This window comes from Echiichthys vipera (assembly GCF_963691815.1).
Source record: "Echiichthys vipera genome assembly, chromosome: 21".
In the NCBI taxonomy this organism is placed as follows: Eukaryota; Metazoa; Chordata; class Actinopteri; order Perciformes; family Trachinidae; genus Echiichthys; species Echiichthys vipera.
The window spans coordinates 18,241,826-18,262,197 of NC_139846.1; the positions used below are offsets into that span (position 1 = coordinate 18,241,826).

Here is a 20,372-nt window from a genome sequence, read left to right on the forward strand (position 1 = left end):
CGACTTCTAAGTTTGATATAATGTGTCACTGAACCATTGCAATCCGTCTGGAGTGTGCCAAAGACATTTGAAGTGGCTTTGCAGGCGTCATGTGGTTTCAAGGACAAAAGGAAGAACACAATGTGCCATCAACACCTCTCAGTCCACTGTGATTTGTTCAAGACAATGAGCGGGGAAACCTTTTCTGGGGACGCTCTAAATAGAAGAAATATATATATATATATATCTATATATATATATAGATATATATTTAGTATGGCATTTCAAAGAGTTTGGGGAAGTTTGTGGACTTGTTAGACACAGTTTTGAAAAAAAAAAGGTCAAACTAAATGTGGCAGAGAGTGAGATATCCTCACTCTTCCCGATAGATCAAACACTTAACGTAACATTAGTCACTGGTGTCTTTGCTTAAAATAAATTGTTTGGCATTTTGAGAAATCAATCTCCTCTCTAGAATCCACACATGATGCCGTGAAACCGAGTATATTATTTTTCCAGTATTAATGATGATTATACCCTGAGTGCAGTCTCCATCTGCCACAGATTGTATCCTCTCTATAATGAACAACACGTGCACCATTTAGCCTTTACACCATGTGTTTTATTTTGTGAATACTTCAGAATATGCCAAGTATTCGTGGTGAACATGGAGTAGTTTCTTCTTTCATGAGAAAAGTTGCAAGGAGGAAACATATTCTGTCACACTACAATGTCAAGCTGCCACAAAATGTATCTCTAGTGTACAATAATTTTTTTTAAACCTCTAGAATCCAAACATGACGTCCTTAAACCAACTGTATTATTTTTTCAGTATTGCGGATTATATGCAGTGTGTTTTTGCTGTTGTCATCGTGGAGGCTTGCCTGTGCCTCCCATTTGCACCATGTGGGCTGAGTTAGTCTAATTATCCTCTACTTAAGCTGCAGTATCCTCTGACTCTCTCTGTGGTTTGGTTTAGTTATGCTGTCCTAACTTTGCTCTATTTCCACTTTATTCAACTCCAGCACACACCCTAAAGCTATGACTTCACTGATTTCCAAATCCCATTTTGTATATAGTTGCTTTAGTAATTTAATTTGATCTACTCTGGTTTATTCTAATTCAATAGTCTTGGTCAAACATTAAAACATGGCGTCTTCTCCCTCAGTGCAGTCTCGACCTGCCACGAAATGTATCCCCCTCTCTATAATGAACAAGCTTTGCCTAACCTCTAAGTGCTTTGTGAATACTTCAGAGTATGCCAAATAACTGTGGTGAACACGGGACAGTTTTTTCTTTCCTGACAAAAGATACAAGGGGGATAGATATAATCTTAAACTGCAATATCAAGCTGTCAAAATGTATCCCCAGTATACAGTAAACGACTGCCTGATTAAAGACCCCACAAACAGGTGGTTCTTGCCTTGTTCACTGCAAGGAAATGGAAAAAGACTGAGCCTTTGGGTATGACTCTGAAGCTCTATTAGGACAGGATTAGTTTAATGTAGGGACGTGGGGTAAAGTCATTTTACGCCATGTCAGTAATTATCCCGGAGAATGTGACGATTTTCACCCTCTGTGAAACAGTCTGGTGAAAATCGGACCAGGTAAAACTAGTCTTGTCCGAATACGACCCTCTGTAAAACATGTTGATAGTAATGTGAGAAACCCCTCCCACCTCTGGTAGAATACAGGGATTTCTTAATCCCGTGCCAATTGGCCAGACTATTTTACCCCACGTCCCCACATTAAATTTATCCCATCCGAATAGGGCAGTAGTAGTAAAATGTTGTCTGCATTGCCGGGCACACAATAGCTGGCACACTATCATAGAACATTGGGGTGATTGATTAGTGAAGTGTCCTAAGTTTGCCTTGGGTTAGAATAAGTTTAAATATGAAAAAGATAGGAACACAGACCATGTCACCGTGTTCGTAGATTGACTAGGTGTGAGGGGAAATTTGAGACTTGTTTTTCATAAACTAAAAGCTCAAATGATACGCTAATGCTATGGGCTGTCGAAGTTCACGCGATAAAAACGCGTTATTGCAAATTCGTGTTAACAACAATGCCAGATTAACCTGTGCACAAGATCCTCTGTGATCTCCATTAAATAGCCTTAAAACAACATCAGTCTGCTACAGTTAAAACACACAGACCTCTAAGATCACAAAGGCTCGGAGATAACAGGACTCTGACAATAGAGTCTGACATTCACAGGCTGCAGTTAGCCCACGCATGTTCTCATTTGTCCAGGTCATCGTTATCCCCAACGCAGTTTCAGTCAAAAGCAACTGGACTTGGTTATTTGTATTTAGGAAGACGTTCCACCTCTCATGAAGCCTCTTGGATGAGAGGTGAAACGTCTACCTAAATGAGTCCAGTTGCTTTTGACTGAAATAGCTTTGGGAACAGGCTGCAGTGTTTCAGGGAAATTCATAAATTAGCAGCTAACTACTGGTAACACGGTGGTTAATTCCAGCCTGCATGCACGTCTTTGAAACCGACATCGATGAAACAGAGCAGCTAATGTTTGTGGCAGAAAAACCAAGTTAGCGACTGTCTTGCAGCTGCTCTCTGTTGCCATACAGCAACCGAGCGTGAGGAGAGGAAAAAGCAAGGAAGGGAAAAGCAACCGTAACTGACAGCGAAACACAGTAAAGACTGTGCTGCAAGGCATGATCTTTTTAACGCATGTGTAACCCCCCAACCAAACAAAAAAAAGAAAAAACAAATATTAGAATACCAAGATTGGAAAACCAAATACCTAACCAGCAAACAAATATCCAAGTATTTAATGTTACCTTCAGGTCAATATGTCCTTTCAGCATATTTTTGGAGCATGCAGTACCTTTGAGGTTATCCTGGAGAATATTCAGGACAGTATACGTATGTCATTGTTTTGGATTGTTGCAATATTAATAAACATAAATATGCTTTAAGCACCATGTTGATAAGAGTATAAGAAACTTGTAAACATCATCTTCAGGTATATTTAGAACAGAAAAAAAGTGTGATTGATTTGTGATTAATCGTGACTGAATATTGTAATTGATTTTCAGCCGTAGTTGAGCTCTCAGCAGAGTGCTCCTGTATCTCAATGACCTTTTCAATAGGCCTGAGATTCACCTTTGGACAGCAAACACAAGATACAAATGTCAAATGTGTGGGGTGACCGATTTTGCTCGACATGTTGTTTGGCCAGTTGTTGCTCTGCACTACATCGTCTGGCAGCTGGAAGGGCAATTGCAGGGCTTTGAGAAGATACGGTGTATCCAGTGCAAATAAGAACAGATAACCCCCTGGATAGAACGGATGATCTATGTATGATTTATCCATGGCCTCACCTCCTTGAAGTCTGTGCACTAAAAATGTTGGTTTGCGCAATAAAATCATACTTTGAACCTTACCACACCAATCACTGATACCTTGCTCCCCGCAAGCCTTGACGATCTCGTGCACAAGCCGTAGCAGCTCTAATCCAGAGACTGTGGACCCAGTGAAATGATAGGCCACCACTAGCTTATAATGGACAGTACCACTTGACAACATGCAGGTGATGGTGAATGCACCCAACGCGGCCTTTGCGGCTGGTTCATAATGCAGTCCTTTAGCCACTGACATTTCATCCATCTAAAGCTAGGGGTGCCCAATCCAGGAGCAGGGTTGGACACCCCTGATCGAAAGCAAATGCATTACATAACAAAAGTCCAGGCGATAACAATAAAAAGTAATTTCTTTTTTAGGTGGTTGACAATATACAGCACATACCTAAAGAACAACCATCTGGGCAAAAGTTAGAGGGGGGATACGTTTGCTGTCAGACTGTGATAGTGTGACTTTCAATGAGAGACAGACATCAAGAAGGACAAACGCAGGCTCTGTTATGGCAGTTTATTGTGGTACCGTGACATACCGTGATACAAAGCAAGGGTCTTTTCGAGTAGCAGATCATATAGTCCTTATATACTATTAAGAACACAGCATACTAGTGATCTCCATATGTGCTTATGCAAGTTGTGTACCCCACTTTCTGGCACCAAGCTGAAAGATTACTTGTTACAAAACCTTCAACAACAACGCTGATATATGGTTCAGTGCACACACACACACACACAACACACACACACACACACACACACACACACACACACACACACACACACACACACACACACACACACACACACACACACACACACACACACACACACACACACACACACACACACACACACACTCACACACGATAATCACACAGAGAACTAATATGCTTCTAAAGTCTACCTATAAGACTGCAATCTTGAGGTGCCACAAAAGTAATTCCCTCTATACAATCTTCAATGATTGCTATGTGGTAGAGGGGAAGAGCCATGAATTAGGGAACAATCTTTGGGCAGCATGGGTTCAGTCCTAGCTTTGGCCTTTTAATGCATGTCAGCCCTTCACTGCCTTTCTTTACTCTCTTCTTGCAATCAATTTTTGGATTTGCTGAGCATTAGATGAGAGGATCAATACCACGTGTATGTCTGCTCAATAAACATAGAATATAGAAGAATTGAATATATATATTTTGTTGACCAGGGTGGAAATTTGTCTTTGGCACACATAAAAAACAATGTAAAAAACATAAAAGGCAGACAAGTTAGTAAAAACAAGCGGAGACAAATGTCAATGTCTGTGGCTTACATCTCATAAGTCACTTTTTTGAGTTAATAATATTGATGACACTTGTTTATATTGATGAAGGACTTGTTTACATTTGAGTAACATTTTAAAAAATTTTAGTTGCGGGGGGTTATTTTATAGTAGAGCCTGGAAGGCACAAATTGGCTGAAGAGAGGATGGAAGTTATCTGCCACGATCATCCTCGCTTTTTTCCTTGTCTTTTCTGCAATAGTCAAGGCCTTTTGGGGTTTGCCATCTTTTTTTACTTGCCATTGACACAGTCCTGGAAAGTTTTTTCTTGGATGCACATGTTAGGTGACTAGGCATAAAGCTGAACAGTTAAAACACTCAAAAAACCGTTGCGTACACTAATTCTACGACATGCTGGCGAACACCAAGGCCCCTAAGTTTCCTGAGAAGATCGCTGATTCTCTCGATGTGTTTAGTCAACTTGATGAGTCGTTCGGACGGTTCAGTTCAAACCTCGGGCGTCTTCATAAACCTCCGGTAGAAGCTAGAACGTAGTTACCTAAGGGCTCGAGCAGCAGGGTGAGGGCAGATGCAGAATTCCTCAATGAGGACAAAACAGATGCTGCTCCAGCGCCATCTCTGAGGTATTTTTTGTGGGGAAATCCACGTTAAACAAAATATGAATCATATAAGAGTAGTTTTTAAATTATCTCGAGTGGGACTCTCATTATGAAAGGAATATTGACTTCTTATCTAATAAACATGAATAACGTAAAAGAAAAAACACAAATAAATTGAACCAATTCAACTATGACCCAGAATTGGTCACCTACCATGTCTGTCTAAGTCCCCTTGAACAACAGACCAGAGCCCCTGCTGCATATTAGAAAGCTTGTGAAGCTCCATCCTAAGTGTTGACAGCAGAAGGACACAAGACAGCTGCGCATGACAGCCTCTGTGATGTCCTTGATGTGCTGAGGAATGGTACGCTGAGTGCAGACCCCCCCAACTGTCAAGACCTACAAGGTCGGAAATTGAAAGTGTGAAGTTGTTAAAGTCAAAGGGCTCGTGTGCTTCTTGAGGAGGTCTTCAGGTAGTCCACTCAATAAACACTTGATTTAAGGATCTCCCCTGTTAACGCGACAGTTATTACAAGCATTGGCCTGTTGTCATCGATAATGTGCGCATAGTTGAGGTGATAAGTGTTCTGTATGACCCATATAGATTTATTTACAGTATTGGTGCCGCAGCTGTCACTGATCTTTTATTATAGATGGAGGAGGGTCAGAAGGGGTCCGCTGGGAGGCAAACAAGGACCAGGAGAAGGCATCCAAGTCAGAAATTCACAAGTTTATCTTTGTCTGACAGGATAATAGATGGCAGACAATACTAGTTTACCCAGGCAGTGCTTATTGTGTGACAGACCAACATGTGCAGAGGTCTTTTGTTAAAGAAAATAGTATATGAAAATGTTTTAAATGTTTGGCTTTTGTTTAATTAATATTACCACCAAAAATAAATCATGTTTTTCTTCTTGAGGAACAGACACATGAGCATTTCTGAAAATGACATTTGGAAAGTGGTTATTCATAATGAGAAAACCCCACAAACTTCATATATCATCATATCTGAGTATTTACTGGCTTTTCAGTCACTTGAAGGACAAAACAAAAATAGATGCCGATCTTAGTTCAGCACACAAGTTTCAGTCCACTGGCCAATGGTGACATGAGTTATTGTTGTCCACACCTTAATCTCCAAATACAGATCTTCCTTTTTTTTGATTGGCGTCCTTTGTTTTCTTGCTCTTCCCTTATAGGGCAGCTGAGTGTCAGAGCTCTGCGTCCTGGATGAGTATAAAGAGGGGTTCAGAAAGAGGAGCAAGGGGGCAACACAGCACCTGCAGGTAGGTGGTTGCATACATTTTACACATGACTTAATTATCACACCACATGTTGAAAAATCTCATTTCTTTCTAGAGACACAACACACCAAATCTATCAAGTGGGAGAGGAAAAAGGACACAGGTAAAAAGCTCCATGCAGTTAGTTTAAAAAAATAAAATACCTGAAAATGAATTGACTCAAGACACCGTCTGCTGGTAGTTTCTGAACCTTCTGTGATTCTTAAAAAAGATAAAAGCATCTGAGTAAATGAGGAATGTTGGTTATTATAGTTCATGGTTGGTAGTTTTTAGTACTTACTTAAAAAACATTTTCTGTGTTCACAGCTTTCAAGATGTCAGGCGATGCCCTCATGGCGGAGTTTGGCCCCGCCGCTTCCTTTCTGAGAAAGTCAGATAAGGAGCGTCTGGAGGCCCAGACTCGACCCTTTGACATTAAAAGGGAGTGTTTTGTGCCCGACCCTGAGGTGGAGTATATTAAAGCCAGAGTCACCTCCAGAGATGGCGGCAAAGCCACCGTTGAAACTGAGGCTGGAAAAGTAAATGACGTCAGATATTTTCACACGTATATTTTGATGACTCAGCAATTATTTACATTGAGATATTCCCTGTGGTAAATCATTTCAGACAGTCACCCATAAGGAGGAAGATATCCACCCTCAGAACCCGCCAAAGTTCGATAAAATTGAGGACATGGCGATGTTCACCTTCCTCCATGAACCTGCTGTGCTGTTTAACCTCAAAGAGCGTTATGCAGCATGGATGATCTACGTGTGTATGACCACAAATCTACCGATCTTACCACTGTATGATATCTTCAATCCCACTGAAAAAACGTGAGACTTGCTTTATGTGTCTGTCCACAGACCTACTCAGGGCTGTTCTGTGTGACTGTCAACCCCTACAAGTGGCTGCCTGTGTACGATCAGTCAGTGGTCAATGCCTACAGAGGAAAGAAGAGGAGTGAAGCCCCTCCTCACATCTACTCCATCTCTGACAATGCCTACCAGTACATGCTGTCAGGTATGTCCGGCACTTTGTTACCTCTGACACAATCCAAACATTAAGATAACTGAACACTGTCTACTCATGGGGGAATTGTTGGGTTTATGTACATCATTAATAAGTCACAGAGTGTGGTCTTTACCTACTCTATCTCTAAAGTATAGTGAGATAACTTTTGTTATGATTTGGCACTATAAATACTGAATTGAATGAATTTTCTTAAATCTTACAGACAGAGAAAACCAGTCTATCCTGATCACGTAAGTAATTCATAAAAGTCACATCTGATTCCAAAATTGAAGAGCAGAATTTAATGTACTTTCAGTTTACATGTTTGTTTTCAATCGCAGTGGAGAATCTGGTGCAGGAAAGACTGTGAACACCAAGAGAGTCATCCAGTACTTTGCCAGCATTGCAGCTGTTGCTGGCAAGAAGGATGCTGCTCAGGAGAAAAAGGTTGGTTTGATTGCACGTATAATGATAAGCGTAAGAAAAAAGTTTAATAATGAATTAAAGAGTAAATAGTTTTCTAGCCTAAATGTTGCATCTATTAACTCCATAGGGCACACTGGAGGATCAAATCATCCAGGCCAACCCTGCTCTGGAGGCCTTTGGAAATGCCAAGACCATCAGAAATGACAACTCCTCCAGATTTGTGAGTTTCTCTATTACTGATTTTATTAAAGACGCACTCCTTGATTTTACTATCGTGCCCAAACGTTCCCTCCAACCCAGGCAACTTGAGTTTTAAAACATCATCAGGAAGTTTGGAGGAATTTCAATTCCATTGATTTCAGTGCCCTAAAACAAAATCTGTGACTTTATCTTAAAGAAACATCTTCTAATGGATCCATCTGTTATCGTGCGTTTCTTGCTTCTCACAGGGTAAATTCATTCGAATCCACTTTGGTGTCAGTGGAAAGTTGTCTTCTGCTGACATTGAGACATGTAAGCAGAGTGTGACATAAACATCTCCATTGTACAGTACAATATCCTTGGAGGATGTGGACTATAACACATCATCTCACTGTATTGTTGTCAGATCTGCTGGAGAAATCCCGTGTCACTTATCAGCTCAAGGCTGAAAGAGACTATCACATCTTCTACCAGATTCTGTCTCAAAAGAAACCAGAACTGCTGGGTGAGTGGGGAATGAAACTTTTGTTATATTTATTATATTTGAGAACCTTAAGAGACGCCACATGCACACAGTCTGACATTTTTTGTCTTTAACAGAAATGCTGCTTATCACCAACAACCCCTATGACTACAACTTCATCTCCCAAGGAGAGACAACTGTAGCTTCCATTGATGATGCGGATGAGCTGATGGCTACTGATGTATGTCAAACTGAGTACTTCGTAAACACTCCACGCATAAAGCTTCTTGACTAACCCAAATGTAAATTTTGTTGTTAAAGGATGCGTTTGATGTCCTGGGCTTCACTCAAGAGGAGAAGAACGGCATCTACAAGCTGACTGGTGCCGTCATGCATTATGGAAACATGAAGTTCAAACAGAAGCAGAGGGAAGAGCAAGCAGAGCCTGATGGCACAGAGGGTAAAGGATCATCAGCACAATAAAGAACAGTTTACTTTTAATCTCTTAAAACAAAAGTATAATTACTACCAATTTATCAATGTGTAACACGTTTGTAGAAAATCCTACGGAAAGTTATAGACAGAAATTCATAGAAATTTGTACGAAAAAAACAAGCTGACGGACAACAGGACGGACCCGAAGTCAAAATACGCTAAACCTGAACCACAAAAAACAACGTTACCTGACTGATTTTAGCCAACAAAAAGGTATTGTTAGGGTAAAGCATGAAAAACACTTGGTTAGGATCGGAAAAGAGGCCGTGGATTAGCCGCTCCCCTTGCTTAAAGTCCTGTGTTTTAAGCGCTAGCCATCCAATCCTGACCTGCCTCCCTACATGGCGCCTCACCCTCTTATACTACATGCTTTCACTGTGGGGAATACACACAATAAATATGCAGAATACACACGATTATCTGCACATTACTTTTTCCTTGTTATTTGTATGAAAAATGCCAGAGAACAGCTGAATTTATACCTGTTTAACACAAAAAATGAAGTAAATGCTTAAACACAAAATCCATTACAGATACAGACAAAGTTGCATATCTGATGGGTTTGAACTCTGCTGACCTCATCAAAGGCCTGTGTCACCCAAGAGTAAAAGTAGGCAACGAGTGGGTCACCAAAGGCCAAAGTGTTCAACAGGTAAGTTGAAAATGCAGGCACTACATTGAAGTTTGAAGTAGAAGTGAGTTTAATGTATTTTATGCAATTATCTAGGTGAACTACTCTATTGGTGCACTGGCCAAGTCAGTGTATGAGAAAATGTTCTTGTGGATGGTGGTGAGAATAAATCAATCTCTAGATACCAAGCAACCCCGCCAGTATTTCATTGGTGTGCTGGACATCGCTGGATTTGAGATCTTTGATGTGAGTAAAAAAGGTTTTATGTGCATGTGTGTATGAAATATATCTTTTCTAACTTTTCTCATGAATGCACTTCTTAGTTCAACACCTTTGAGCAACTGTGCATCAACTACACAAATGAGAAGCTTCAGCAGTTCTTCAACCACCACATGTTTGTGCTGGAACAAGAGGAGTACAAGAAAGAGGGCATAGTGTGGGTGTTCATTGACTTTGGTATGGACTTGGCAGCCTGCATCGAACTCATTGAGAAGGTTGGTAAAGAGTTCAATTGGATTTAAGAATTCATGTAACACGTGTTATTCTTTGTGGCAGGTTTACATGCAATTCATTCTAATTAATTCCTTCCCTCAGCCCATGGGTATCATGTCCATCCTTGAAGAGGAGTGCATGTTCCCCAAAGCCAGTGACGCAACGTTTAAAGCCAAACTATATGATAACCATCTGGGTAAAAGTCCCAACTTCCAGAAGCCCAGGGTAATTAAGGGGAGGCCAGAGGCTCATTTCTCCCTTCTCCACTATGCTGGTACTGTTGATTACAATATCGGTAACTGGCTGGTGAAGAACAAGGACCCCCTGAATGAGACCGTGGTTGGACTGTTTCAGAAGTCCAACCTCAAGTTACTGGCTGTCCTGTTTGCTGGGTATGCTGGTGCAGATTCAGGTAAGAGATCTTTGATCACACTGAATTGTGGAAATCTGAACTTCACTGAATTGTCAGGAGTAGCATGTGGAAGAAAATATTTACACTTATGTATCTACAACTTCCATAAAGCCCAAGAAGTCAAGGGGAAGGGAGCAAAGAAGAAAGGTTCTTCCTTCCAGACTGTGTCTGCACTGCATAGGGTAAAATATGTCTACTTCTTTGATTAATGTCCTACATTTGGTATATGGGGCCTGTTAATATGGATCGTCTTCATTTACAGGAGAACTTGAACAAATTGATGACCAACCTCAGGTCAACTCACCCCCACTTTGTGCGCTGCCTCATCCCCAATGAGACCAAGACTCCTGGGGCGATGGAGAATCCTCTGGTCATGCATCAGCTGCGCTGTAACGGTGTGCTGGAAGGCATCAGGATCTGCAGGAAGGGGTTCCCCAACAGAATCCAGTATGGAGATTTTAAACAAAGGCAAGACAATCAATGTTTATTTATTGCTCTTTGACAAATGTTCGTGTTAGTTCCCAAAGTGTGCAATGCACTTGGACACAACATCAGTGATGCAACATGGGGTTGTTGGATGTTTTGGGTCTTTCACTATTAAACACAGTGGCCTAGGCAACCAGGTCAGGGTTAATTAGGCACCAACTTGTGGACTTACTTTGTGTGGTCAATGGGTCTTGATCCACAGCCTTCTAAATAATTCCTTGCCCGAGGCAACAGTGATGTTCCTGATGGCTCTGTTGCTGTGCAGTCCTGTGTTGCAGAGCTAAGGATAGTGTTCTTAATTTGTGTCCATCAAGGTTAAGTGCAGAGGCTTCGCCAGTCAGTCCGTAAGCAGGTTCTTCAAGGTATTTGTCCAAGGACCAAAGCTTCTTCAATGGCGTGACCAATCTTTCCAGCAGGACAAGCTATCTTCCTGTTTTTACAATAAGAACCATGACTGGCCTGACTCTTGTCTCTGCTCTAGTATCTGAAAACTTGAGCCACCTCCCTAGTTTCCAGTCCCAAGCAGTGGCAGGACGCCCACATGATGATCTTCACTGTGTAATCCTCCCTTCCTTAACAGACCAGTTTTTTTTCTGTTGCTTATAAACCCTGTGAAAGTGGCGTCTGCTATTGCCCTCAGCATATGGCCATGATACCACAACTGGTGGCACAGTCTTTAGACAACTCAGGATATCCTTAAGGGATTCCCTTCCCTGGCAAAGTGGTATTATGGTGTATCTGCCAGACCCAGGCAGAAAAGGTTGGATGGGCTGGGGAGGATGTCATAAACCCAGCAGAATAGAAATTTGATCTGGTGTGGTTCAGCTTGTGATATGCACTTTATTTGTTGTTATAAATTATTTGCAAATGAATTCAATAATTTAAATGATGTTATGGTTGTATTATTTCAGATATCGCATCCTGAACCCTAATGCTATCCCTGAGGGACAGTTCATTGACAATAAGAAAGGAGCAGAAAAACTTTTGGGCTCTTTGGATATTGACCATGAGCAGTATAAACTGGGGCACACAAAGGTTGGTTCTGTTTACAAAGAGGATGGTTCAACGTTTGAATAAATAATTGTTAAGAAAATCTTTTTTTTTTTTTAATCAATTCCAGGTGTTCTTCAAAGCTGGTCTGCTTGGTCTTCTTGAGGAGATGAGAGATGATCGCCTCTCTCTCATCATCACAGGACTTCAAGCAAGATCCAGAGGACTACTTGCCAGGATCGAGTTCCAGAAAATTGTTGAGCGCAGGTCTGTTAAGGCCAGACCGTTCTAGCATAAACGGTACAGAAATAACACAAAAAGAGAGGACCCAATGTAGACACGGACACGGAAATAATTGTTTGTACTCTTATTCTGTGTCCGTGTGTGCATTGGGTCCTCTCTTTTTGTGTTATTTCTGTACCGTTCATGACAAGGTCGTTGCTTTACTTTTAACATTTATTGTAAAAAAGACAACATACAGAAAAATGCATTATAGCTTACTGATGTTGTCTACAGGGATGCCTTACTGGTGATCCAGTGGAATGTGCGGGCCTTCATGGGTGTCAAGAATTGGCCCTGGATGAAGATGTACTTCAAGATCAAACCTCTGCTCAAATCCGCTGAGACTGAGAAGGAGATGGCAAACATGAAGGAGGAGTTTTTGAAACTCAAAGAGGCTTATGCTAAATCTGAGGCCCGCAAGAAAGAGCTAGAGGAAAAAATGGTCAGCCTTCTCCAAGAGAAGAATGACCTGCAGATCCACATTCAAACTGTAAGACCAGTCTTTTAATTTACCTAAAACTTACATTGTGTACATACACAAATGAGATGAATAACAACATTTGTTAAATCTGCTACCTGCAGGAACAAGACAATCTTTCAGATGCTGAGGAGCGCTGTGAGGGTCTGATCAAGAGTAAGATCCAGCTCGAGGCCAAAAGTAAAGAGCTGTCAGAGAGACTTGAAGATGAAGAGGAGATGAATGCAGAGCTGACTTCCAAGAAGAGAAAGCTGGAGGACGAGTGTTCAGAACTCAAGAAGGACATTGATGACTTGGAGCTAACTCTGGCTAAAGTGGAGAAGGAAAAACATGCCACAGAGAATAAGGTAATGAATACAGCTGTATTTTGTAGGTATGCAGCCTCCTCAGCTCTAAAGAAAGTTTTAGCGTCTTGCAACTCTTTGTTTTGGTTGTATTGTCCACATCTTCAGTTTTCTGTCTTTATTCATTCTCACTGCTAGCTTAGCGTCACCTTTCAACCACAACAGATAATTGTTTTCAGCAAAAAGGCAGCTGTGCAGAGCAAAAACAAAAAAGTCTAAAAACAGCAATGGCAGACAAACAAAAGTTAGCTAATTGTAAATTTAGTGGAGCATAACTGTGATCTATTTTCTAAGGTTAAAAACCTGACTGAAGAGATGGCCGGTTTGGATGAAATCATTGCTAAGCTGACCAAAGAGAAGAAAGCTCTTCAGGAGGCTCATCAGCAAACCCTGGACGACCTGCAGAGTGAGGAAGACAAAGTCAACTCTCTGACCAAGGCCAAAACCAAGCTGGAGCAGCAAGTCGATGACGTGAGTACAATAAACGTGGGACTAAATCTCAAGTTCTGGACACATCATTTATGGATAAATTCATAATGTTTCTGTCAGCTTGAAGGATCATTGGAGCAAGAGAAGAAAGTGAGGATGGACCTGGAAAGAGCCAAGAGAAAACTGGAAGGGGACTTAAAGTTAACCCAAGAAAGCTTGATGGATCTGGAGAACGATAAACAGCAGCTAGAGGAAAAACTTAAAAAGTAAAACTAATCTTTTACCATTTGGAACACAATGCTCATTTTGGAACAGTTGATTACTAACATGAACCATTTTGTCATTGACTATAGGAAAGACTTTGAAATCAGCCAGTATCTTAGTAAGATTGAGGATGAACAAGCCATGGGTTCTCAACTCCAGAAGAAACTCAAGGAGTTACAGGTAAGTACACAAACAGGTTTTATCTGTTGCTTTATCTCGTCATTGAAGTGAATTCTTACTCAAACTTCAAAAACATCTGATGAATTTCATCAAGGCCCGCATTGAAGAGCTGGAGGAAGAACTGGAGGCAGAGCGAGCTGCCCGAGCCAAGATAGAGAAACAAAGGGCTGACTTGGCCAGAGAGCTGGAGGAGATCAGCGAGAGGTTGGAGGAGGCCGGAGGAGCCACTTCTGCCCAGATCGAGATGAACAAAAAGAGGGAGGCCGAGTTTCAGAAAATGCGCAGAGACCTTGAGGAGGCCACTCTACAGCATGATGCCACCACTGCAACACTTAGAAAGAAAAATGCAGACAGCATGGCAGACCTGGGAGAGCAAATTGACAACTTGCAGAGAGTCAAACAGAAGCTTGAGAAAGAGAAGAGTGAGCTCAGACTGGAGCTGGATGACGTGGTGTCCAACATGGAGCAGATTGCCAAAGTGAAAGTATGACAAACAATTCTTGAATGCATCCTTTGCGAAATACGCTGCATTTGCTTTCTCTCCGAGTTAGATCTAGATCTATACCACTCGTGCCTGCAGTGTTATTGTTCAGTTAGTGGGCTTTGGAGGTGCTATTAGACAGAGAGGTTTTAACTTGAAGAGAGCTAGGCTAGGTTTTTCTAGCTATTTTTAGTTTTTCTTGTTTTCCACTTTTTATGCTAGGCTAGGCTAATTGTCTGCTGGCTCTAGCACCATATTAATACACATGAGCATTAAAGTGGTATTGATCTTTGTATCTAACTCTCAGTATTGGCTATTAAGCGTATTTTCTGAGAAGTCAAACTGTGTCTTTACGCCATAATATACTGGCAATACTTGGGTGGTTAACATTATATGACATATTAATATGAATCATTTAACTCAGGCCAACCTGGAGAAAATGTGTCGCACTCTGGAGGATCAAATGACTGAATACAGGACAAAGTTCGAGGAAGGCCAGCGTGCCATCAATGACTTCACGATGCAAAAAGCAAAGCTTCAGACAGAAAATGGTAAACAGCATAACATACGTTCTTTTTGACTGTTACTGATACGTGCCTTTAAGCAACACACCCTAGGAGATTAGTGCATGTAGACCCAAGTGGTACAGTAGCATTATGTTTAGAAAAGAAAGATACAACGACTGCACCTTGATTTTGGGGGCTTCCAAACCTTTATTTTACAGGTGAGTTTGCAAGGCAGCTGGAGGAGAAGGGCTCTTTGATTTCTCAGCTGACAAGAGGGAAGCAGTCTTACACTCAGCAGATTGAAGACCTCAAGAGACAGCTAGAGGAGGAAGTCAAGGTATTTATTAAGGAACTATTGCTTTTAAAATACAGAGCCTGATGTCTACTGGCAAAATGACTTGACTTCATGTTTCTTTATTAAAGGCCAAGAACGCACTTGCCCATGCAGTGCAGTCTGCTCGCCATGACTGTGATTTGTTGAGGGAGCAGTTTGAGGAGGAGCAAGAGGCCAAAGCTGAGCTCCAGCGCAGCATGTCCAAGGCAAACTCTGAGGTGGCTCAGTGGAGGACCAAGTACGAAACTGATGCCATCCAGAGAACGGAGGAGCTGGAAGAAGCAAAGTAAGTATTCAGTCAGTCATAGGCACGTTATATAGACCCATCTTGAGACAGTTCCTACATTTCTTTCCCCCGTTCTATTCCCTTTTTACCTGTGAGGTAATGACTCTGTACTTTAATTTTTGCCATTAGGAAAAAGCTAGCTCAGCGCTTACAGGATGCAGAAGAAGCTGTGGAAGCTGCTAATGCTAAAGGTTCCTCGCTGGAGAAAACCAAACACAGGCTTCAGAATGAGATTGAGGATCTCATGGTGGATGTGGATAGATCTAATGCTGCTGCTGCAGCTCTGGACAAGAAACAAAGAAACTTTGACAAGGTATGACATATGAAATGACCGGGACTCATTCCAGGCAGGTAAACTTTTGTAGAGGATAAAGTTCTGAATGTATAAACTGAGTGTGCATTATTTAACAAAATTACATTTAATTAGGTCCTTGCTGAGTGGAAGCAGAAGTATGAGGAGTCCCAGACTGAGCTGGAAGCTGCCCAGAAAGAGGCTCGTTCTCTCAGCACTGAGACCTTCAAACTGAAGAACTCTTATGAAGAATCACTGGACCATCTGGAGACCATGAAGAGAGAAAACAAGAATCTCCAAGGTAGGAAGATAACACATGATTTACCATTAAGCATGCAGTGAATACAGTGTGGAGGTCGGGATTATTAGTAAAATGAATGAATCTGCACAAAACAGATGAAATTTCTGACCTGACTGAGCAACTCGGCGAGGGAGGAAAGAGCATCCATGAGTTGGAGAAGATCCGTAAACAGCTGGAGCAGGAGAAGGCTGAGATACAAACTGCTCTGGAGGAAGCCGAGGTGAACAAATAATAAAGGCTGTCTGATGTATACGCCATTTTTTGCATTGATCAACTTGTTGGAATTACCTGCTGCTGTTTTCAACAGGGTTCCCTCGAGCATGAGGAGAGTAAGATCCTCCGAGCTCAGCTTGAGTTCAACCAGGTGAAGGCCGACATTGAGCGGAAGCTGTCTGAGAAGGACGAGGAGATGGAGCAGGCCAAGCGTAACCATCAGAGAGTCGTGGACACACTGCAGAGCTCCCTGGAGGCTGAGGCTCGCAGCAGAAATGAGGCTCTCAGGGTGAAAAAGAAGATGGAGGGAGACCTCAATGAAATGGAGATACAGCTGAGCCTGGCCAACAGGCAGGCAGCAGAGGCTCAGAAGCAGCTCAAGGGACTCCATTCTCACCTGAAGGTACTACACAGGCTTTACATGTTACATTTATTTTAATTATTGAAATAGGGATGGAAGGATTGAAACATTTCCAAAAACATCTTCCTGAGTAGGACGCACAGCTTCAGCTAGATGATGCTCTCCGTGCCAACGATGATCTGAAGGAGAACACTGCCATTGTGGAGAGACGTAACAACCTGCTGCAGGCTGAACTTGACGAGCTGAGGTCTCTGGTGGAGCAGACGGAGAGAGGTCGTAAACTGGCTGAGCAGGAGCTGCTGGATGTCAGTGAGAGAGTTCAGCTGCTGCACTCTCAGGTATGTCAAATCATTATGTCGCAGTATTTCTGTATCTCGCTGTTGCTGTTTTACTGAAAGTATTCAGTGTAAAACTCTGATTCTGTGCAGAACACCAGCCTGCTGAACCAGAAGAAGAAGCTTGAAGGCGACACAGCTCAGCTTCAGAACGAGGTGGAGGAGGCGGTGCAGGAGTGCAGAAATGCTGAGGAGAAGGCAAAGAAGGCCATTACTGATGCTGCCATGATGGCGGAGGAGCTAAAGAAGGAACAGGACACCAGCGCTCACCTGGAGCGTATGAAGAAAAACATGGAACAAACCATCAAAGACCTGCAGCACCGTCTGGATGAAGCTGAGCAAATAGCCATGAAAGGTGGAAAAAAGCAGATCCAGAAGCTTGAGGCCAGGGTGAGTATCTCAAACTTCCACGGTGTCACCCCACAGTACCAGTGTACAATGCCATAAAGCTCCATCCATTCTTTTCAAGGTGAGAGAGCTGGAAAACGAGGTGGATATGGAGCAAAAGAAAAGCAGCGACGCAGTGAAAGGTATCCGCAAGTACGAGAGGCGCATCAAAGAACTCAGCTACCAGGTACACGCTACAGACACAATGACTGTGCTAAACATACACCCAGAGATGAAAGATTATCCTTTATTTAGCCAGCATAAAAACTAGTTCACATTTAAGAACACATAAAATGCATAAAAGCAACACAAGGGAAGTATAAATGAAGAGAGGCACACGTACAGGCCATACCAGTGATAACGCATTCCACCCGGGTCAAAGGATTACGTACAACAGCATATTTCATTCAGCACAGTTATAGAGACCTTTAAAGGTATTCAAAGAAGGGAGGACTGGACCAAGGAATGTGTCTTGTGTACTATTGCAGGCAGAGGAGGACAAAAAGAATCTGAGCCGTCTGCAGAGCCTGGTGGATAAGCTGCAACTGAAAGTTAAATCATACAAGCGCTCTTCAGAGGAGGCCGTAAGCGAAAACACTGACCCTTCATTAATAGAAGTATTTGCCTCTTTATGAGTCAGCTCAATAATTATTTTCCATATTCTCATCTCGATTTTTTCCTTTTTTTAGGAGGAACAATCCAATGCAAATCTGGGCAAGTTGCGCAAGTTACAGCATGAGCTGGAGGAAGCAGAGGAGAGGGCTGACATTGCAGAGTCTCAGGTCAACAAGCTGAGAGCGAAGAGCCGTGACACTGGTGCTAAGGTCAGTAATCATTCAGGATAACGCAACTTTTAACTATGGAATCATGCAATGCATAATGAGGGGGAATTTAACGATTTGGCCAGGTAATAAGAAATACTGATTATCTAACGTTTCTCTTTGCACAGAAAGCACACGATGAAGAGTGAAACCTTCAGCAGGATCTTCAAGGATGCACTTCATTTGTAGTATTTTAGTTTCTTTACTCTCCATGCAACATGAGCGGAATAAAGAATGACTGAACGCACCTTTGATCGTGTTTGCTGTACTTGAAAAGGATTGAAATAAAGTGACCTAAGAAGTGAATCACTTCACTACAGAGAAAAAAAAAATTAAAAGCAGAGGCCTGCACTGATAGGTATCTGTAATATAACTCATGCAGCACCTCCCGACAACAGTATCCAAACCACAAACGTTTTCATGTTTCGACTTGAGACGTACCGAACAGTTCAAACCTTTGCTTCTTGTTTGTAACACAATCCCCTGCACTGAGAATGCACCAACCAATTAGACTTATTAAGCAGCATGAGGTGGTAAAGACTAGATGGTTTCTGCTAGAAAGAGTTGTGCTACCATCTCATCTGAGCACGCCTGCAAAAAAGTGCTTATGGTATTTCACTCTGTGACTGACATGGGACAGTGTAGGTGAACATATACAGCAGTTAGATTGAACTACACTCAGCCACCACTAGATGGTCAAAGAGCTCCACTCACAAGAATGAATTCATCCATAAGAGTGGAAAAAAGAATAAATAATAGAAAGATAGGATGTTAATAAATCAAAAACACTTTAAACTATCTTTTATTTTGAAGGAGTAGCACATCTGTCCTGTGTAGTGGTAAATGACAGGTTAAAAAATATATATTTTTATATTATAATATTACATCTAAAAAATATTTCTTACTGTGCAAGAAATTAAATAGTTGAAGGATTTGGTGTTTTCAAAGAATACCATGTCATTCCGTATAATAACGCTGAGAACTATCATTTTCATTGATTATATGGTGAAATTACAAAATACGCAAAAAACAATCTAATGCAAAAACAAAGAAATGGCATTTTTTTTGCCATTACCTTTAAAATAAAACCTTACTATATTATTTCATAACCGTATGTATGATAATAACATGACAGTTGTGTTAAAGCACTGTGTTAGGCAGTCTTTTTGTATGGTACCAGACAGTATTTTGTGTCACTTTGAACTTCATCTGCATAGTCTGAGCATATTTGTACAGTATACATACACAACACAGTCACCTCCCCAGGCTGTTTGATGCCACCATGACCATGCAGTGCTGCAACTATACATGAGAAAAAAAGGTTGTTTATCTTAAAGTGAAAGTTGATCTTGCTGTCATGTGCATTTTGTAGGTTCCATACTGCACAGCCCACAGCGTGACAGATTTATGTAACGAGCAAGCAAAGTAAATCCGGCTTCCCATTCCCAGAGACCAAACAAATAGCCTATTGCAGCCCTTACATATTGCTGCTTGTGGTCTTTGTCTCTGTACGAAATACAAGATAAGCTCTTTGTCAGCCTCTCCGGGGGCGGCAGTAAGGCTTCATGGGTGATTCGGCTGGGAACCGGAGGGTCGCCGGTTCGAATCCCTGTGTGGACCATGAATGAAACGCGGACTGGTGGCTGGAGAGGTGCCAGTTCATCTCCTGGGCACTGCTGAGGTGCTGTTGAGCAAGGCACCGAACCCCCAACTGCTCGGGGCGCTAAGCCATTGGCAGCCCCCTCGCTCTGACATCTCTCCATTAATTGCATGTATAGAGGTCCTGTTTGTGCATGTGTGTATTTCGGGCCTGTGTGTGTGTAACCTTCCTGTCAGCCTAGTGCCACTAACAAGTATTTACTTAGAAAACCCAGGGCTCCTGATGAGGCTGCTGGCTGAAGGAAATGTTGTACAGCGTAATCAGTGCTGCACTTTCCTCATGAGACAC

General features: G+C 41.9%; 1 protein-coding gene across 2 annotated transcripts; it reads left to right on the plus strand.

Moving 5' to 3' along the window:
• The first annotated feature begins 6,473 nt into the window (after positions 1–6,473).
• On the plus strand, positions 6,474–18,671 carry LOC310963098 (myosin-7-like). 2 transcript variants are annotated; one of them, XM_083935750.1, is made up of 39 exons: positions 6,474–6,523; positions 6,597–6,644; positions 6,848–7,059; positions 7,148–7,291; positions 7,387–7,543; positions 7,758–7,785; positions 7,876–7,981; positions 8,088–8,180; positions 8,410–8,473; positions 8,568–8,666; positions 8,762–8,865; positions 8,946–9,084; positions 9,653–9,771; positions 9,847–9,996; positions 10,074–10,244; positions 10,345–10,654; positions 10,766–10,836; positions 10,917–11,122; positions 12,052–12,175; positions 12,261–12,397; positions 12,647–12,902; positions 12,995–13,237; positions 13,529–13,705; positions 13,784–13,929; positions 14,017–14,107; positions 14,202–14,591; positions 15,013–15,139; positions 15,313–15,431; positions 15,518–15,714; positions 15,844–16,027; positions 16,142–16,307; positions 16,403–16,527; positions 16,615–16,923; positions 17,016–17,219; positions 17,310–17,606; positions 17,686–17,790; positions 18,092–18,187; positions 18,293–18,427; positions 18,553–18,671. In XM_083935750.1, exons 3-39 carry the CDS (start codon positions 6,856–6,858, stop codon positions 18,571–18,573), a joined length of 5,814 nt encoding a protein of 1,937 aa, XP_083791876.1. In that variant the 5' UTR covers positions 6,474–6,523; positions 6,597–6,644; positions 6,848–6,855; the 3' UTR covers positions 18,574–18,671. The 2 variants fall into 2 exon arrangements, with proteins under 2 accessions (XP_083791876.1, XP_083791875.1); XM_083935749.1 differs by having other exon boundaries at positions 6,508–6,523; positions 6,599–6,644; positions 10,345–10,836.
• The last annotated feature ends 1,701 nt before the right edge of the window (positions 18,672–20,372 follow it).

Bases quoted from the DNA above. Each gene is read 5' to 3' on its own strand.
- LOC310963098 (XM_083935749.1), top strand. From the start codon at position 6,856: ATGTCAGGCGATGCCCTCATGGCGGAGTTTGGCCCCGCCGCTTCCTTT. The intron at 15,140-15,312 runs GTAAACAGCATA...TTTATTTTACAG, and splicing joins AAAGCTTCAGACAGAAAATG to GTGAGTTTGCAAGGCAGCTG. The intron at 16,924-17,015 runs GTACTACACAGG...CTTCCTGAGTAG, and splicing joins GACTCCATTCTCACCTGAAG to GACGCACAGCTTCAGCTAGA.